A 21,056-nucleotide genomic window follows, 5' to 3' on the forward strand; every position below is an offset into this window, starting at 1 on the left:
GGGACCCCCACGTCAATTTTATTTTTAAATTTGACACGGGGTTCCCCTTAATATCCATGTCAGACCTGAAGGGCCTTTTGATTGAATTTAGGGGAACCCCCACGCTTTTTTTTTTTTTTTTTTTTTTAATCAATGAATGAATGAATTGTCGGCTAATACAGAGAACACTCATTGAGTGTTCTCTGTATTACGGAGACCCGACAATTTAGCCGCAAGTGATTTTAAAAGACTTTTTTTCCTGCACAAATGACACTTTGTGCAGCGACAGTTCTAAGCACCAGAAACATGCGCCCCTTCACAGGCATACTATAGATACCCCCCAGCTACGAAATTTAAAGGAATATTACACTTTTATTGTTTCACTTTAATCATTATTAAAATCACTGCTCCTGAAAAAACGGCCGTTTTTAAAACTTTTTTTTGCATTGATCCATGTCTCCTGGGGCAGGACCCAGGTCCCCAAACACTTTTTAGGACAGTAACTTTCATATTACCCTTTAAAATGAGCACTTTAGATTGTGAACGTTCGAGTCCCATAGACTTTTTTTTTTTTTTTTTTTTTTTTTTTTTTTTTAATTATTAATCTTTATTAAATTTTCACATTTATACAGACCACATTTTAAAATAACATTACCAGGGTTCAAATACCTCTTTCTTCCCTTCCGAGATCTGAGTTTTAGAGTTCTAGGAAGGGAAGGGGGACATGAAGATACATCCATACATCACATATAATTAGCAAAAAAAAAAAAAACACATTATCTAAACAGTACCATATCCCCCCTTCTCCTACCATCACTATTTTTGCAATTCCTACGTTTTTCCTATTGTTATAACCCCACCCCTCCCTCCCATCCTTTCTATCAACCCCGCCCCCCCTCCCCTCCCCTCTTATATATATATTGGTGCTTTTATCCTACAGTATAGCATAATTGTGTTATAATGATTCCCGAACCTTTAATGTACCCTACCCTACTCCTTCCCATTACCCATCCCCCCTCCCCCTCCCCTCTTCCCTTTCCTATCATGGTTTAAACTGGGGTATGCATCACTTCTATCCACTCTCGCCAGTTCCTATTAAACTCCTTTAAGTTATTTCGTTTTGCATATACTGCCCTCTCCTTACATAGATAGTCATTTACCGCCCTTGTCCAATCCTCTACTGTAGGGGGTAGCTTTGATTGCCATCTCCTAGCTATCATCCTTCTAGCTTGAAATAAACATCTTAGGATTGCCGTTGTTGTTCCCTTCCTTTCTACTTCCTCCTCTCTGTAACCTAAAATGCACACTATGGGATTTAACTCTATTACCGTCCCAAAGACCCTACTTATTATCTTTACCACTCCTTCCCAGTATCTAAATAATTTGGGACATTTCCAAAGCATGTGCATTAAATTCCCTGACCCCCCACACCTGGGGCAAAAGTCATCTGTTCTCTTACCAAATTTAAATAATTTCTGGGGAGTATAGTATGCTCTATTAATTACCATTAAATGGGAAATCCTCTGAGGAGGAGAGACCGAGACCTTTGGGCATGCCGCTAGGATATTTTTCCACTGTACTCGTGTTATATTACCTAGGTCTTGCTCCCATTTCCCTTTCTCAACCCTCCCTTTCCTCTCACTATTAATCTGTTCACCCAGCTGGGCATAGAATTTAGATATTAATCCTTTAGTGGGTCCTGCTTGTGCTACTGGGTATAGCAAGGGCATTTCCTCCCATGTTAATAACAGGTTTCCAAACTGGGTCCTTAAAGCATGCCTCACTTGTATATAGGCATAGAATGAATTTTGTGATATCTTAAATTCTCTTTGCAGCTGGTCGAAGGATTTAATACCCCTGCCGCCATATAAATGGCTTAGCCTTACAATGCCACATTTTTCCCAATCTGCAATTTTTCCAACCCGCCATATTTCCTGTAGCTTCTTATTGTTCCATAGAGGCGTATACTTTGCTATTTCACTATATCCCATTTTTTTTTTAACTGTACCCCATAGCTTTAACATCATTTTTACTGTAGGGCATCTACACTGGAATGAGTCCGCTTCCAGGGTCTCAATCAGGGTACTATGTGGGGAGCCTGTTAATACTAATCTCCCATTTGGGGTTCCTCCGTTCTTCTCATCGATCCCCCCTAGCTGTTGTAATTGGGACGCCCAAAAATAGCACTCCGGGTAAGGGACCGCGAATCCTCCTTCCTCTCCCGGTAGCTGAAGCATCCGCAATCTCAATCTAGCCTGTCCTCCCCTCCATATTAGCTCCCTAAACAGCATCTCGATTTTATCAAACCAGCTTTTGTTAATCCATATTGGGGCATTGTGTAATATGTATAAAAGTTGGGGCATCCATATCATTTTTATCAGATTGCATCTGCCAGCGACCGAGAGAGGCATTCGTTTCCATATAGCAATTTTTTGTTTAAACTTAGCCAATAATGGGACTAAGTTATGACTTATATATTGCTTAGGATCCCTTGACAAGGTTACTCCCAGATATTTCAACTTATCCACTATTGGCATTTGGGGGGTTCCCAGGGCCGTTTGCTGACCAATTGGGTCCAAAGGGAGACATTCCGATTTTTCCCAATTTATCTCCAGCCCAGTGAAGCCTCCAAACCCTTGCACCAGTCCCATTGCCCTTGGTAGTGAGTATCTCATATCCCCTAAGAACAATAGGATATCGTCTGCATAAAGTGAGATTTTTTCCTCTCCAGTTTTTCTTACAAAACCGACAATATCCCGGTTTGCTCTAATTGCACATGCCAGGGGCTCTATGGCCAATGCAAAGAGCAGGGGTGATAATGGGCACCCCTGCCTCGTCCCTCTCCCCAACTCTATTTTCCCGGATAACTCATTATTAATTTTTAGTCTCGCACTAGGTTTGTCATATAGCATCCTAATCCATCCTATAAAGGAAGGACCCAGGCCAAATTTCTCCAAAACTTTCCATATATATCCCCATTCTACGCTATCAAATGCTTTCCTTACATCCAATGCCACCACTGCACCCGGAGTATCGTTATCCATTGGGACCTGCAAATTCAAAAAGGCTCTTCTAATATTTATACTCGTTGACCTGTTGGCTATAAACCCTGTTTGGTCCATATGGACCAATCTTGCTATGACTCGATTAAGCCTAGTCGCTAATACCTTGGCCAGTATCTTTGTATCGGTACACAGGAGAGAGATTGGCCTATACGCTGCAACATCTAAGGCGTCCTTCCCTTCTTTGTACAACAGGGTTATAACCGCCTCCATCATTGATGGAGGCAATTTACCCTCCCATATGCTCCTCTTAACATCTCCAGGAGTTCAGGAATCAGTATCTCGCCAAAGTTTTTATAGACTTCAATCGGTAGTCCATCCGGCCCAGGCGATTTCTGATTTGGCATACTCGCAACTGCTTCCTGAAGTTCTTTCAAAGTTATTGGGGCTTCCAGTTCCTCTCTTTCTTCTTGTTTCAAACATGGTACCTCTAATTGACCTAAAAATGCTTCCATTTGCTCATCCATCCCCACTTTTTGTGCAGTATATAGGTTTTTATAATATCCTTCAAATGCTTGGCAAATACTCCCCGTTTCTGTTATAACCTTTCCCTCAGATATCCTAATCGCCGAGATTGAGGAAGGACCCGAGTTATTCTTCACCAGTTGTGCCAACATTTTTCCCACGCTTTCCCCTTCCGCGAAGGAGGCTTGGCGTTGGAACATATGCTGAATCTCTGCTTTCTTTAGGGTTAATAACCTAAGTTCTTCTTGTTTATCTAACCAGATTTTTTCTTTGCCCTGCGTGGGGTCACTAATAAAATCTCTTTCAGCCTCTAACACTTCTCTCCCTATTTGTACCTCCTGTTCCCTAGATTTTCTGTTTATTTTTGCTATTGATTGGATCATAAGGCCCCTTAGGAAAGCTTTCAGAGTATCCCACAGGATCCTCGATGTTACTGTACCCCGGTTATTTTTTAGAAATTCTTTTAATTCCCACTGTATTCTCTCAGGGCGTTCTTCTGTCTCTTTTTTTATCAGTTCTAACCAGAGCGGGTTCACTTTCCACAACCTCTGTACCTTACGTTCTCTCATTTTTAATACTGCTGTCACTGGGGAATGATCTGAAATCCCCCTGGGCTGATATTCAACCTTTTCCACCATTTGTAAGGCCAGGTCATTCCCCAGTATCATATCAATCCTGGATAACGTAGTATGTGTGGACGAGTAGCAACTATACTGCCGAACTCCCGGGTTCCCAGTTCTCCATAAATCCCGTAATCCTACTTCTTCCAGGTACTGTCCCAACCTCCCCTGCCAAGCTGGTTCCGCCAGTGTTTTTTCTGGGAATCTATCAATTTTAATATCCAATACCGTGTTGAAATCCCCTACTATTATTATAGGGACACCATCTATCCCCACTAAAAATTCCTGTAATTTAAAAAGCACTTCCATTTTAAATGGTGGAGGGATGTAGATGTTTGCCAGCATACATTCTCTATTTTCAATTAGGCACTGTAAGAAAATGTATCTGCCTTTTTCATCCAGGCTAACCCGTTTGCATACAAAATTCACCCCCGTTTTTACCAAGACACTCACCCCTCTGCTATATGTCGAATAAACAGAGTGATATTGAAATTGATATTTTCTGCTCTGCAGCCGGTATATTGTATCTCTATTTAAATGGGTCTCCTGTATGCAGAGCAACTCTACTCCACATCCCTCCAACAAGGATAGCACAGCTTTTTGTTTCAGCCGCGTCCCCAGACCCCTCACATTCCAGGAGCCTATCTTAATTTTACCATCCTGCATAGCCATAAACAAATAAAGAGGAGAAAAAGAAAAAAAAAGAAAAACCTAAGGTAGTAAAAAAAGAGAGCGAAATAACCAGTCTACTGATGACACTATTAAGAACCATTTGTCTCCCAGTACCCACCAACTCCCCTCTAACTTCTTTTATTACCTTATACCACACTCCCCATATATTACTCCCTTGTATGATAACAAATTTATTAGGCGTCACCATTAACTCGTATGTTATGTGTCTTTGAATATACATTATACTATATGATTGTTTATTACCATTTTCCCCCTTGTGACCAATAAATTTTCCTTGTTTTTTACCACCCCAAGTTTTACCACCCCACAGTTTGTGTCCTTTTTTGCTTTGAATTATTTCCTGTACTCCATTTATTAGTGCATACTTATATTTTTTTTCCCCCTTCGACCTCCCCCCTATTTTCCCTACTACACCCACCCCCTCTCCCCCCTTTCTACCTCCCTCCCGCCCCTCCCCCACCTTCCTAGGTGTTACCCTAGGGGCTATTAGTGACCTTATACCACTCTCTTCACAACCTATTTACCACCCTCACCTAGTGCGCTCGCCGTGTATTACCTCCCTCCCACCCCCCTCCCATACAGACACAGACAGCACACACCCAGCAAAAAAAAAAAAAAAAAAGAAACCCCAAAGACACACATACTTCATCCCCCCCTCTCCTTCCATCTTCCCATCCCACTCAGTACTAGAAACCCCAGCAACTACAACTTTTCTTTATTTTCTTCTATCCATTTTTCCACTTCTATCGGGGAACAAAAAACCTGAGTATGCCCTAGTGCATTAATCCGTAACTTTGCAGGATAAAGCAGAGCATACGGCACCCTGAGCTTCTGTAACCTGCGTTTCACCTGGAGGAACTCTACCCTTTTTCTCTGAAGTTCTGGGGAAAAATCAGAATATAATGAAATTCTAACACCCTTATACAATACATTCCCCATTTCCCTTGCCTTCCGTAATAATACCACTTTATCTTTATAGTTCAGTAATTTCATTAATAATGGCCTAGGACGGCCCCCCTCCAATGGTGCTCTAAAGGGTACCCTATGCGCCCTCTCTATTGAGAACGCTGTTGAAAAAACATCCCTCCCAAACAGTTCAACCAGAAGATGCTCCATAAATTCAGCAGGGTTTACACCCTCACTTTTTTCCGGAAGTCCCACTACTCGCACATTGTCCCTCCTGAGCCTATTTTCCATTTCGTCCATTCTTGTTCTATATCCGCCGAACTGCTCCTTCAGGCTTTCTATTTCTTTAATTAGGAATGTTGTATCGTCTTCCAATCTGCTAGTCCTTAACTCAAGTTCTGTCGTCCTTTCCACCACTTTCTGTAGGTCTTGCCTTACCAGCATTAGATCTTCCTTCACTCCCTTCATTTGATTACAGAGTTCTTTCAGTGAGATGTTACATGCGTTTACGGCCAATAACACGTCCTTAATTGTTGGCTCTTTTTCTAACGGAGGAGAGTCACCCGTTGTGATCTCCATATTCTGTTCCCCTGCACCCGCTTTTTTATTAACTGAGCATTTGGCCACTGCTCCGGCCTGCGTATTAATGTTAATATTCGATTGACCCATGCTTTTCCTTTCAGATATTTCTCCATGCTGCCCCTTTGTCTGCCCTTTTTTTGGAGGGGTCTGCGATGACTGTGCAGGGTTATGAGCATATTGTTCTAATTTAGCTGCTGTGGTAGACTGTTGCGAGCTTTTTTCCCCTCTTTCCTTTGCAGAGCGCAAGTGCTGCATCTTAATTTCCTTTTCTCGCCCCCTTCCACAGAACAGTCCTGGATATATCGTATTTTAATATATTTTTAACTTTTTAACCCAGCCGCCCCTCGCTCAGTTGATCGCTTAGTGCAATATTAGCCGTATCTTATAACCAGTTCTCCAGTATTCACTTCATGTATCACCAAAACTTCCTGTTTTAATGCTTCACAGCAGGCATTTATTTGCACGCACTTAGTTCAGATACCGTTCAACCAATTGATTTTTAGAGCAGCCACCATCCCTCAGTTAATCAATTAATGCGATACTGATCTTATCTTATAGTCAGTCAGTCCACAAGCACTCCATTCACATATCACAGACTTCCTGGTTCGCTGCTTACAGACGTTCGTTTTTACAGCAGGTACTTCTTTGCTTATACTGCCTGGGTTATCATTCGTTCGTCTTAGAGCACAAAACGAAGCAATGAGTTCCAGGGAACAAGAGCTATAGGTCCTTCTCACCCCCGGCCGGCGCCCTCTTGTTTACTTGTTACCAGTTCTCAGGCATCGCTATGTCCATAACTTGCTCTGCCAGACCTCCACCTGCTATGCCCCTCACACCTCCGACTTCTTCCCCCCCCCCGCAATCCTGCCGCTTACCTCCTTCCTCCTATCGCGGCTTACTGGAGAGCGGGAGGGCCTCTTGGTGTCCACAGTGTGCGGCGTCTCTTCGGCAGGGTTCAAAAGCGTTCGGCTTGGTCGGGGGTACTCGTGCTTCTTTGGCCGTGCTCGCTGGGGTTCAAGACCCGGAAGTAAGCGTGGATCTCCGAGGGCTCGGCACGATCGTACAGTAATGCGCTGTCACTCCTCCTCCCGTCCAGCTTCAATGTACAGCTCCAGCCCACCGCACGCTACGTCCGACCGTGGCACTAAGCGCTCCACGCTCTCATCGAGGGGGTCTGGGAGAGAGTCACACACGGCGTCTCACATCTCTCACTCACTCCATCTTGCACATCCGGTCACGCCCCCGCACCACTGATAGGCTTGAGTGATGATTAATTAGGTAATTTCCCCATAGACTTTAATAGGGTTCTAAAGTTCACACGAAGTTTAGGTCTGTTCGCAGGTTCTGGTGCGAACCGAACAGGGGGGTGTTCGGCTCATCTCTACTAATCACTAGCTAGCTATTACTATTAGTCCACAAAAGTCCTTTTCAGGACTGGTATAGGTGTACAATATATACGGTTGTAATACACTTATAAAATACTTTCTTTCAAATATAGAAAGCCTATTATAGTGCACTGCTGTGCTGCTGAGTGCTGACCGATTCTGCAGCTGTCTTTTCTCAGTGTAGGGAGGGACAGTTTGTTGTTTGGAGCAGGGACAGTCTGCAATTCACTAGCTACTAGCTAGCTACTACTAGGTCCACAAAGGTCCTTTTAAGGACTGGTATAGATGTACAGTATATAGGATTGTAATACACGTATAATATACTTTCTTTCAAATATAGAAAGCATATTATAGTGCACTGCTGTGCTGCTCAGTGCTGACCGATTCTGCAGCTGTCTCTGACAGATTGAAGCGGGGTGTTATATACCTTCTTCCACATATACTGCAGTTCTCTAGAGACTTTTGTCACAGGGTCATTTAAAAAATGACAGGCAGAGGAAGAGGCAGGCCCTTCCGCAGGGGTGGTAAGGGTAGGGCAGGAGCAACAGGCTTGAGCCAAAGTGGGAAATTGCAGAAGGTGCGTTCGATTACGTCAAAGGACGCACCATACTTGGTTGAGTGGCTCACTCAGCCTTACTCTTCTGCACCCTCCTCATCCTCTCAATCTGCACCCTCTTCTTCACTCTCTGCTGTCTGCACCCCCAAAGACACTACCACCAACACCACCACCACCATATACCCTCCGCTTGAGTCACAGGAATTATTTTACGATCCATCACAAGACATTGCCGATACACAGCCATTATTGGCATTGGATCAGGAAGAGAAGGTAGCAACAACCGCCACTCAGCAGTCTGACGACTGTACCCAGATCAGCCCAAGGAGCTTGGTCCCCGGTGTTGCTGCCTACTCCGAGATCTCTAATTATAGCGGTGGTGGTGACGTCAGTGATGACATGTCTAGTGATGTCACGTGGGTGCCCACAAGAGAGGAAGAAGAGGGGAGTTCAGAGGGAGATATGGACCAGCAGATAGGGAGGAGAAGCAGGCAGAACTTACATTGCACAGGAGGGACTCCTAATGTATCAGGAGTGAGGCATGAACCATGTACAGTCACATCTGGCGCTCCCAGTACGCCGGCACATGGCTCTGCAGTGTGGGCTTTTTTAACGTGTCCCCTGCTAACAATAGTGTTGCCATCTGCAGCCTTTGCAGTCAACGCATAAGTCGCGGTAAGCCCAACACTCACCTAGGGACGACCACCTTAAGAAGGCACATGAGCTGCCATCACCGAGCCCAGTGGGAGCAACAAAACCCACAAAGCCACACTCCAGGCTCTCACCATCCAGCCTCTTCTACTTCTCCTTCTCCTCTCTTCTAATGCCGCGTACACACGAGCGGACTTTTCAACATCCAAAGTCCGAAGGGCTGAGTCCGTCAGACTATCCGATCGTGTGTGGGCTGCAACGGACTTTTGACTCGCCAAAGTGCGAAGGACTTTAGAATATGGAACATGCTTCAAATTTTCCCGAAGGAACTCTGCCGGACCCGGTCCCCTTCGAAAACTCCGCCCGTGTGTATGCTACTCCGACGGACTAAAACCGACGCTAGGGCAGCTATTGGCTACTGGCTATGAACTTCCTTATTCGAGTCGGGTCGTACGTCATCACGTTCGAATCCGTCGGAGTTTAGTGTGATTGTGTGTGGCCAAGTCCGTTCGGCCGAAAAGTCTGTCAGAACTCCGTCGGAATTCCAGCAGAACTCCGACGGAACTCCTTTGGAAGTCTGTCGGACATAAGTCCGCTCGTGGGTACGGGGCTTAAGAATTGTCCTCCACTCCACCTTCCATCATGCCATCCATTTTTCTGGAAAAAGGCAGGCTTCCGTGGGCCAAATGGTTGAGCGTAAAAAAATGATGACGCTAGATAACCCTCTTGCCCAACGGTTCTCCGCTGGCTTGTCAGAACTGATAGCCCACCAACTACTGCAATATAAACTTGTGGACTCGGAGGCCTTTTGAAAATTTGTGCCCATTGGAACACCACAATGGAAGGTCCCAGGAAGGAAGTATTTCTCACAGAAGGGCATCCCAGAGCTCTATGGCCATGTTCAGCGGCAAGTGAATGTATCTCTGGCACACAGTGTCGGTGCCAAGATACATCTGACCACAGACACATGGTCTAGCAAACATGGGCAGGGAAGGTATATCAATTTTACTGCCCACTGGGTGAACCTTCTGACGGCCGTCAAGCATGTAACCCGTGGCACCCGTGTAGATTTGGTTTTACCGCTAGGAATTGCATGCGGGCCTGCGTCTTCTTCTCCTCCTCCTACTCCATCCTCTCCTCCTCGGCTGACTCCTCCTTTTCTGCTGCTAGCGTCTCTTCCGCTGCGCTGCCCAAGATCCCCAGAACCTATTCGACATGCCAGGTGAGATGTTGCCATACTGTGCTGCATCTGTTGTGCCTGGAAGCCAAGAGCCACACTGGCCCTGCACTCCTTTCCGCTTTGCGTTCACAGGCAGATCAGTGGCTAACACCACTCAATTTGACAGTTGGTAAAGTGGTGTGTGACAACGGTGCCAATCTGCTTAGTGCATTGAAACAGGGAAAAATTACATACGTACCATGCATGGCACACGTCTTAAACTTGGTCGTGCAGTGATTTGTTGTCAAATATCCTGGGGTCCAGGACATCTTGCGGCAGGCAAGGAAAATCTCGGCCCATTTCAGAAGATCTTACATGGCCATGGCTCGCCTTACTGACATTCAGCAGAGACACAATCTGCCGGTCAGACGTCTTATTTGTGATTGCCTGACGCGATAGAACTCAACATTCTATATGCTTGATAAGCTACTCCAGCAGAAACGTGCAGTTAATGACAACCTGTATGAACTCTGAGGCAGAACAGGTTCTGGGAGCTTGGTTTCTTTTCACCGCGCCAGTGGCTGCTCATGCGCGATGCATGCAGACTTCTGTGGCCATTTGATGAGATCACCAAACTGGTCAGTTACAGCCATGGCGTCATCAGTGACATCGTACCTTATGCCTTCTTTATGGAGTGTGCATTGCATCGTGTCATTGATCAAGCCATGGAGGAGCAGGAGCAGGAAGATGAGAAAGTCGCAATGCTGGATGAATTCCCAGGGGGGGGGGGGGGCTACTCTATCTGAGACAAGTCAACAACAGGAGTCTGAAGAGGAGTCAGAGGAGGATGGTGCCAGAGCGGATGAGGAGGAGCAAGAAGAGCATGCTTTAAACCTTTCTGGGATCCCTGTTGTCCGTGGATGGGGAGAGGAGAATGAGGAGGATGACATTATCCTGGATGATGAGCAGGAGCAAGGCCACCACACTTCCAGTTTAGTGCAAATGGGGGCCTTCATGCTCCAGTGTTTTAACAGGGACCCCCGTATAAAAAGCATAAAGGTCAAGGACCAGTACTGGGTGGCAACATACTTAGACCCCCGGTACAAACACAAAATGGCGGAAATGTTACCACCATCACAGAGGGCTGTCAGAATGAAGCACTTCCAGGCCTTGCTTCGAGAAATGCTGCATTCTGCTTTTGTGTGCGCTGACAGAGGAGGAATTCCCACTCCAAGAGAAAGAGTTGCGGGTATCAATCCAACAGTGCCTGCAAGAAGAGGGCGGTTTGAAGATGTGTTGGTCACTTCTGATATGAGATCATTCTTTCAGCCGACCCATCGACAGGTCTCATCCGGATCCAGCATCAGGGAATGCCTAGACCGTCAGGTGTCCGACTATATTGGGTTAACGGCCCATGTGGACGCTCTGAGAAGTGATGAACCCCTGGACTACTGTGTGGGCAGGCTTGACCTCTGGCCAGAGCTTGCCCAATTTGCAATGGAACTGTTGGCTTGCCCCTTGTTCAGTCTCCTGTCCGAAAGGACGTTCAACGCAGCAGGGGGGATCATGACCGATAAGCGCACTCGCCTAGCTCACGACAGTGTTGACTACCTCACATTTATAAAAATGAATGAGGCATGGATCTTGGAGGAATTCAACACATGTGACCAGTAGACCATGTATATGCATAACTCTATAAACGATTTATATAATCTAGCACACAGACCTTTTTTCTACCTTTTGGCTCACTTCCAAAAAAGCACACCGTACTATATGCCCATACCCTCCTGTTTGAAGAGATTGAGCGGTGTCATATTTTTGGGTCCCACAGCGAGTTGCTGGTATCAGTGCTCTCTATCTCGGTGCTGGTGTGGTGTCAGTGCTCTCTATCACCGTGCTGGTGTGTTGTCAGTGCTCTCTATCACAGTGCTGGTGTCAGTGCTCTCTCTCTATCTCAGTGCTGGTGTCAGTGCTCTCTCTATATCTCGGTGCTGGTGTGGTGTCAGTGCTCTCTATCTCGGTGCTGGTGTGGTCTCAGTGCTCTCTATCACGGTGCTGGTGTCAGTGCTCTCTATCACGGTGCTGGTGTGGTGTCAGTGCTCTCTATCTCAGTGCTGGTGTCAGTGCTCTCTATCACGGTGCTGGTGTCAGTGCTCTCCCTCTATCTCGGTGCTGGTGTCAGTGCTCTCTCTCTATCTCGGTGCTGGTGTGGTGTCAGTGCTCTCTATCTCAGTGCTTGTGTGGTGTCAGTGCTCTCTATTACGGTGCTGGTGTCAGTGCTCTCTATCTCAGTGCTGGTGTCAGTGCTCTCTATCACGGTGCTGGTGTCAGTGCTCAGTCTCTATCGCGGTGCTGGTTTCAGACAGTGAGGGAGATAGCAGCGGAGAAGCCAATCAGCAGGCAGTGCCAGCACCATGGCTGAGGATCAGCACTGGACTGGCACCTCTGGATCACCGCAGTGGAGCCCTGCATAGGTGGGGGTAAGGGCCGGGCAGAGGGTGGGGCTCAAGCACAGGTTGGCACACTGGGATGCTGGCACAGGACTGCGCTGGCCTGACTGTGGCACTGATCATCTCCTACACCCCCTTCATAGCCTGGCCTGACCTTGCCTCTCCTCCATGGCCTTCATGGGCTCCTGAATTGTCAAAATTTCACAGATAAAAAAAGGAATGCTTGTCGTTGTCAATCCCAGATTCACTTAATACTTTTGTTATGTCAGTGTCCATGTTGTGGGACTATGTGTGCACAGCTGATAAGTATTTTGTGGCTGAAAATATGACCTGCGGTTCACAAATTTTTGGCCACGTTCGCGGTTCACATTCGCAAAACGTCCCATTGGAAGTTCGTTCATTACTAGTAAAGAAAAGCACATGGACCAGCACGAAAGTAATAATAATAATAGGAACACACAACAAATACTTTTTTTTTGCAGCAGCACTTTCCTGATCTTTCTATACTGATCTTGCTCCTTCAATTTCAGGTCTGACCAGCATTTCCTCAATTGATCCTTGGATCGTTGTACCCCAAAAGTCCTGTGCAGACTTCTGACAACATATGCTGCATGTGGTCAGAAATTGAATGATGTTAACTAGATGTTATTGATCCCAGATTTCTGCTTTAACAAAGTGGTTTACATATCAATAGACAGTAGTGGTCAAAAATGATTTGGACAAGAATCAAAAATTCTGGGATCAGAATGATAGTCTTTTCTATTTGTTAACATTCAATTTGCAACAGTCATGAGCTCAAAATTGTGTGTGATTGATTAACAAAAACCTAAAACTACATACCATTTTCATACACAGGAAAGTCTCAGCCTCAGCCAAAACCAAGAGGAGCCCGGGCCAAGTAGCCTGACTCAATGCCCTCCTCCCTCCAACAAAAAGGGCCAGGAAAAACAAAAACCTGGATGATGGACTGCATTCCATGCAACAACTGCCATTAGCTCGGCCCCTAATTCCCAGGAGGCTTTTGGCTGCATGACAGCAAATAATTTAAAAGAAATGGAGGGGGACCAGTGCATTATGTGTGAGGATATCATCCTCAAAGCCGTAAACAAGTAGAGAAGGGCCTAATCACCGCTAAAACGCACCTCCTCGAATTTGATCCTTCTCCTCCACCACCTCCACCAACAACACAGCCACCCCACCCACTACAGCAACATGGTGGACCATGGCCAATGCAGCAACAACCCCAACAAGGCCACTGGGTTGAGGATTATCCCCAATATCATTTATAATTTGATTTTTGTTTAATTTGATTTTATATATATATATTTTTAAAAACAAATATATAATAGTTAATATGTTTGTCAGAACTCTGTGACTATCACCAGCAAAGCAGCTTCATTATTGTATTATTATAGATTATAAGAGAATGCGCTGCATTGAGAAATTTCATAATTTACTGGGTGACAAATGTCATAGCTCCATTACGAAGGCTAGTTTTACAAGACAGAGTGCTTCTGGCTCATCCTTGATTCTGAGCATGCGTGTTTGTACTTTGGACTTTTGTCCGACGGACTTGTGTACACACGATTGGAAAATCCGTCATCACACATTTTCTGGTGGAAAATTTGAAGACATGCTAGCCAACATTTGTTGGCGGAAAGTCCGACAACAATTGTCAGATGGAGCTTACACACGGTCTGATGTTCCGCCAACAACCTAACAGCCAACATTTCCCAACAGAAAGTCCAATCGTGTGTATGGGCTTTAAGCTAAACTTCAGGAAAACAGCTACATACACCAATACATTACATACATTAGCTGTTGCACCTACCAAAGGATTTATATTCCTGCCCATCTAATCCTAAAATTGGCACAATTCTGCCACAAAGCACAGTAAGCCTGGAATCTACTCTACTGCAATTAATTCTTGTACTTCAATCTTTTCCATCTGCCAACACGGGGGGGGGGGGGGGGTGGGGGGATTTACTGAAACAGAATCTGGTGCAGCTGTGCATAGTAACTAATCAGATTCCAGGTTTTATTGTCAAAGCTTAGTTGAACAAGCTGAAGTTAGAAACGGATTAGTTACTATGCACAACTTCACCAGATTCTGGGGGCACCAGTTTTAGTAAATCTCCCCCCATGTTTCTGCACAGGGAAGGAGAAGCAGAAGGCTATGCTAAGCTCATCTCTCTGTTACATTACATTCTCCTTCACTAAGCATGTGGATTGGCTTCATATGCTGCTTCTACCTCACCCAAACCGAGCTCTGCTATACAGAAGATTACAAGGGGCTGATAGTGAGTCAAATTTACGTACTTGCATCAGTTGCTTTTATAAGTACAATTAACGATTTTAATGACACATACCTGCAAGATTTAGTGTTTTATCTGATTAAAGTTCTGCTTTAACAATTAGTAGAGATACATTGTAGATAAATGTGTATGCATTTTGAAGGTGCCTTTTATGGATTAAATCAATGCATTAATATGCTGTATCTCAAAATTATATTATACAGTGTGCTGGTGAATTTCTTCCAAAAAGTAAAACTGAACAAAGCCTAACAGGAAAAAACCTACAGATGAGAGGGGTGTATGAAAATAAACAAAAGGGCACCGCTACAATTCAACCTATGCCAATGGTAAGCTTCATATTTAACATATTTAAGCTTTTATTTTGCTGCTTTGTCCAAATAATTATATACTTAGTAACAGCAATACACTACATTAAATCACATGTATTTTAGGGAGTATAATAATATTAATTATGTGCTTAAGATTGAACAGTGTTCTGGTTTATTATGTATCAAGAGTAGCTCTTGTGTGAGAAAAAAAAATAATAATTTGCATTGTGTCTAGGTCAACAACTTCAAAACTTAATATAGGCTATGTCACGAAAATACTCAAAAAATGTTCTATACATAAAGGGAGATATTTTTGAAACTTGGCATTCAGACAGTTTATTAATCCTTGAAACTGCAGTAGAGGTTCCCAGTTCAAATCCCAGGAAGCACTTGTGAATTCAAATGTGATAATATTAATTGTGGAACATGGTTGAAAGGCCATTGTGTACTTGTAAAATGATAGTGGGATGGTGAATGTGGAACATGCTAAATTAAAGGAAAGGTTATATGCTAGTTTTTTTTTGTCAATATTTAACCACTTCCCGTCCGGCCTAAAACAGAATGACAGCCGGGAAGTAGTTCAGTTATCCTGACTGGACATCATATGACGTCTTTCAGGATAACAAGCCAGTGCGAATAGGACCACGCAGCATGCTGATTGGTGGTGTGGTGTGTCACTCTGACACACCGCATCTTTGATCATGTTAAAGCGGGATTCCACCCTAAAGTGGAACCTCTGCTGATCGGATCCCTCCCCCCCTCCGGTGTCACAATTGACACCTTTCAGGGGGGAGGGGGGTGGAGATACCTGTCAAAGACAGGTATTTACACCCACTCTCGGGCATAGACTCCCGTGGGAGTCTACGCCATTTCCTGCCCTGCCGCGCTGTCTGCTGGGACACACACGGGTCCCAGCGACAGCGCGGAGATTTCCTATTGCGCGGCGCAACTCGCACATGCGCAGTAGGGAACCGGGGAGTGAAGCCAATTCGCTTCACTTCCTGATTCCCTCACCTAGAATGGTGGCGGCAGCAGCCGAGGGCCGAGCGATCGATCGGCCTCGGCTGCTGGCATCGCTGGAACCCGGGACAGGTGATTGTCTATTTATTAAAAGTCAGCAGCTGTAGTATTTATAGCTGCTGGCTTTTAATATTTTTTTTTTGGTGGAATCCCTCTTTAAGGAGCTTCTGATGGAGCCTCTTTACCATGTAATCAGCTGTGAGCAATCACAGTTGATCACAGCGTGAACCAGGAAGTGCTGGTAATCAGCTTTCCTTGGTTATCGCCAATTGGTGGCTCTCCTGTCAGAGGGTGGGTGTGCGCTGATAATCAGCACATTGGTTATCAACACAACCCCCATCAGTAGTGCCCACCACAATGCCAATCAGTGCCCACCCAAATCGCCAATCTGTCCCCATCAAAGTGCCAATCAGTGCCCCATCAGCAACGCATGTCAGTGCCCTTCAGGTGCCCATTAGCCCAGCCTATTAGTGACACCTATTAGCATCCATCAGTGCTGCATATCAATGTAGCCTATTAGTGCCCATCAGTGCTGCATATCAGTGCTGCCTATCAGTGCCCATCAATTCTACATATTAGGGCCTACATATTAGGGCCTCCTCATCAGTGCCCAATAGTGCCACCTCATCAGTGCCCATCAGTGAAGGAGAAAATATTTTATAAGATTTTGTTTAGAAAAAAAAAAAACTGTGGTGGTAAAATACCACCAAAAGACATCTCTATTTGTGGGAAGAAAATGATAAAATATTTTTGGGTACAGTGTTGTATGACCGAGCAATTCATTCATTGAGTCATTGAAAGTGTGACAGCACTGAAAGCTGAAAATTGTCCTGGGCAGGAAAGGGGGGAGTGCCCTGTATTGAAGTGTTTAAATATTATATATACAGTATCTCACAAAAGTGAGTACACTCCTCACATTTTTGTAAATATTTTATCTTTTCATGTGACAACACGGAAAGAAATTGCACTTTGCACTTTGCTACAATGTAAAGTACAGCTTGTATAACAGTGTAAATTTACTGTCCCCTCAAAATAACTCAACACACAGCCATTAATGTCTAAACCGCTGGCAACAAAAGTGGATCACCCTTAAGTGAAAATGTCCCAATTGGGCCAAAAGAGTCAATATTTTGTGTGGCCACCGTTATTTTTCAGCGCTGCCTTAACCTTCTTGGGCATGGAGTTCACCAGATCTTCACAGAATGCCATTGGAGTCCTCTTCCACCAGCTCCTTGATGTCATCCTCCATGATGACATCAAGGAGCTTTTGGATATTAGAGACCTTGCGCTACTCCACCTTCTGTTTGAGGATGTTCCACAGATGCTCAATAGGATTTAGTTCTGGAGACATGCTTGGCCAGTCCACCACCTTTACCCTCAACTTATTTAGCAAGGCAGTGGTTGCCTTGGAGGTGTGTTTGGGGTCACTATTGTGTTGCAATACTGCCCTGTGGCCCAGTTTCCAAAGGGAGGGGATCATGCTATGCTTCAGTATGTCGCAGTACATATTGGCATTCATGGTTCCCCCAATGAACTGTAGCTCCCCAGTGCCGGCAGCACTCATGTAGCCCCAGACCATGACACTCCCACCAACATGCTTGACTGTAGGCAAAACACATTTGTCTTTATACTCCTCAGTAGTGATGGACGAACTTCCGACGGGACGTTTCGCGAACGCGAAATGCGAACGGACCCAAACGTTCGCGAAACCGAACGTTCGCCGCGGGCCCCATTGACTTCAATGGGAGGCGAACTTTGCAAACCTTCATGTCGAATTTGCGGCCACGTGGTAATTATTAGGGGGTAAAACGTAGTCCCACCATCTGGACAATGACATAATACATGTATGAGGTGAATTTGGGATCGATAACTACAAGCATTTTTATTTTATTTGGGAAATTGTTCTAACAATTCAGGACTATGGAGCTAATGAAGGCAATGGAGGAGAGGGAAGGTCAGGGACCAGGGTAGGCAAAGAAGAGGGTGCAGGAGATGATCACCAGCAGCGTGACATACCGGAATGACACATGCACCGTGATAGAGGCATCTGACAGCAGCACCGTAATACAGAGCACTGACAGCAGCACCGTGACATACAGCGCTGACAGCAGCACCGTGACATACAGCGCTGACAGCAGCACCGTGACATACAGCGCTGACAGCAGCACCGTGACATACAGCGCTGACAGCAGCACCGTGACATACATCGCTGACAGCAGCACCGTGACATACAGCGCTGACAGCAGCACCGTGACATACAGCGCTGACAGCAGCACCGTGACATACAGCGCTGACAGCAGCACCGTGACATACAGCGCTGACAGCAGCACCGTGACATACAGCGCTGACAGCAGCACCGTGACATACAGCGCTGACAGCAGCACCGTGACATACAGCGCTGACAGCAGCACCGTGACATACAGCGCTGACAGCAGCACCGTGACATACAGCGCTGACAGCAGCACCGTGACATACAGCGCTGACAGCAGCACCGTGACATACAGCGCTGACAGCAGCACCGTGACATACAGCACTGACAGCAGCACCGTAAGCAGCCCCAGGAGGAAGTCAGCACAGCACAGGGATGGTGTGATCCCCTCATAATAAGAACCCCCAGGAGGAAGTCAGCACAGCACAGGGATAGTGTGATCCCTTCATAATAAGAACCCCCAGGAGGAAGTCAGCACAGCACAGGGATATCATAAGCAGCCCCAGTAGAAATATGACACCGCTCAACCTCTTCAAAGAGGAGGGTAGGGGCATATAGTACGGTGTGCTTTTTTGGGTCAAGGAAGTGAGCCAAATGAATTAAGAAGGTCTGTGTGCTTGATTAAAAAAATAGTTTATAGACATATACATGGTCTACTGGTCACATGTGTTGAATTCCTCCGAGATCCATGCCTCATTCATTTTTAGAAATGTGAGGTAGTTAACACTGTGGTGAGCTAGGCGAGTACGCTTATCGGTCACAATCCCCCCTGCTGCGCTGAACGTCCTTTCGGACAGGACACTGGATGAGGGGCAAGCCAACAGTTCGATTGCAAATTGGGCAAGCTCTGGCCAGAGGTCAAGCCTGCCCACCCAGTAGTCTAGGGGTTCATCACTCCTCAGAGCGTCCACATCGGCCGTTAACCCAATGTAGTCGGACACCTGACGGTCTAGGCGTTCCCTGATGCTGGATCCGGATGACACCTGTCGATGGGTCGGCTGAAAGAATGACCTCATATCCGAAGTCACCAACACATCTTCAAACCGGCCTCTTCTTGCAGGCGCTGTTGGATTGGTACCCGCAAATCCTTCTCTGGGAGTGGGAATTGCTCCTCTGCCAGCGCACGCAAAAGCAGAATGCAGCATTTCTCGAAGCAAGGCCTGGAAGTGCTGCATTCTGACAGCCCTCTGCGACGGCGGTAACATTTCCGCCATTTTGTGTTTGTACCGGGGGTCTAAGTACGTTGCCACCCAGTACTGGTCCTTGACCCTCATGCTTTTTATACGGGGGTCCCTATTAAAACACTGGAGCATGAAGGCCCCCATTTGCACTAAAGTGGAAGCGGTGTGGTGGCCTGGCTCCTGCTCATCATCCAGGATAATGTCGTCCTCTTCATTCTCCTCTCCCCATCCTCGCACAACAGGGATCCCAGAAAGGTTTAAAGCATGCTCTTCTTGCTCCTGCTCATCCGCCCCGGCACCATCCTCCTCTGACTCCTCATCAGACTCCTGTTGTTGACTTGTCTCAGATAGAGTAGCCCCCCCTGGGAATTCATCCAGCATTGCGACTTCCTCATCTTCCCGCTCCTGCTCCTCCACAGCCTGATCAATGACACGACGCAATGCACGCTCCAGAAAGAAGGCATAAGGTACCATGTCACTGATGGCGCCATGGCTGCGACTGACCAGTTTGGTGATCTCCTCAAATGGCCGCAGAAGTCTGCATGTGTCGCGCATGAGCAGCCACTGGCGCGGTGAAAAAAAACCCAGCTCCCCAGAACCGTTTCTTTCGCAGAGTTCATACAGGTAGACGTTAACTGCACGTTTCTGCTGGAGCAGCCTATCAAGCATATAGAAGGTTGAGTTCCATCGCGTCGGGCAATCGCAAATAAGACGTCTGACCGGCAGATGGTGTCGCCGCTGAATGTCAGCAAGGCGAGCCATGGCCGTGTAAGATCTTCTGAAATGGGCCGAGATTTTCCTTGCCTGCCGCAAGATGTCCTGGACCCCAGGGTATTTGACAAGGAATCGCTGCACGACCAAGTTTAAGACGTGTGCCATGCACGGCACGTGCGTGATTTTGCCCTGTTTCAATGCGCTAAGCAGATTGGCACCGTTGTCACACACCACTTTACCAACTGTCAAATTGAGCGGTGTTAGCCACTCATCTGCCTGTGAACGCAAAGCTGAAAGGAGTGCCGGGCCAGTGTGGCTCTTTGCTTCCAGGCACAACAGACGCAGCACGGCATGGCAACGTCTCACCTGGCATGTGGAATAGGTTCTGGGGAGCTTGGGCGGTGCAGTGGAAGAGACGCTAGCAGCGGAAAAGGAGGAGGCAGCTGAGGAGGAGAGGGAGGAGGATGGAGTAGGAGGAGGAGAAGAAGAGTCAGGCCTGCATGCAATCCGTGGCGGTAAAACCAAATCTACACGGGTGCCACGGGTTACATGCTTGACGGCCGTCAGAAGGTTCACCCAGTGGGCAGTAAAACTGATATACCTTCCCTGCCCGTGTTTGCTAGACCACGTGTCTGTGGTCAGATGTATCTTGGCACCGACACTGTGTGCCAGAGATACATTCACTTGCCGCTGAACATGGCCATATAGCTCTGGGATGCCCTTCTCTGAGAAATACTTCCTTCCTGGGACCTTCCATTGTGGTGTTCCAATGGCCACAAATTTGCGAAAGGCCTCCGAGTC

At 46.2% G+C, this 21,056-nt stretch overlaps 1 protein-coding gene across 3 annotated transcripts in view; it reads left to right on the forward strand.

Annotated features, from left to right (window-relative positions):
• The window catches only part of ARAP2 (ArfGAP with RhoGAP domain, ankyrin repeat and PH domain 2), a 609,403-nt gene that overhangs the window by 577,613 nt on the left and 10,734 nt on the right, over positions 1–21,056 (forward strand). For all 3 annotated transcript variants that reach the window (XR_013272356.1, XM_077477663.1, XM_077477664.1), the window contains one exon: positions 15,027–15,149. Coding sequence is in view for 2 of the 3 variants with exons in the window: in XM_077477663.1 (XP_077333789.1) it covers positions 15,027–15,149 (123 nt within the window). In the remaining variant the exon portion in view is untranslated. The remainder of the gene's footprint in view (positions 1–15,026; positions 15,150–21,056) is intronic.

Source organism: Lithobates pipiens, unplaced genomic scaffold (genome assembly GCF_037356315.1).
Source record: "Lithobates pipiens isolate NorthernLeopardFrog02 unplaced genomic scaffold, aLitPip1_a1.2 Scaffold_13, whole genome shotgun sequence".
In the NCBI taxonomy this organism is placed as follows: Eukaryota; Metazoa; Chordata; class Amphibia; order Anura; family Ranidae; genus Lithobates; species Lithobates pipiens.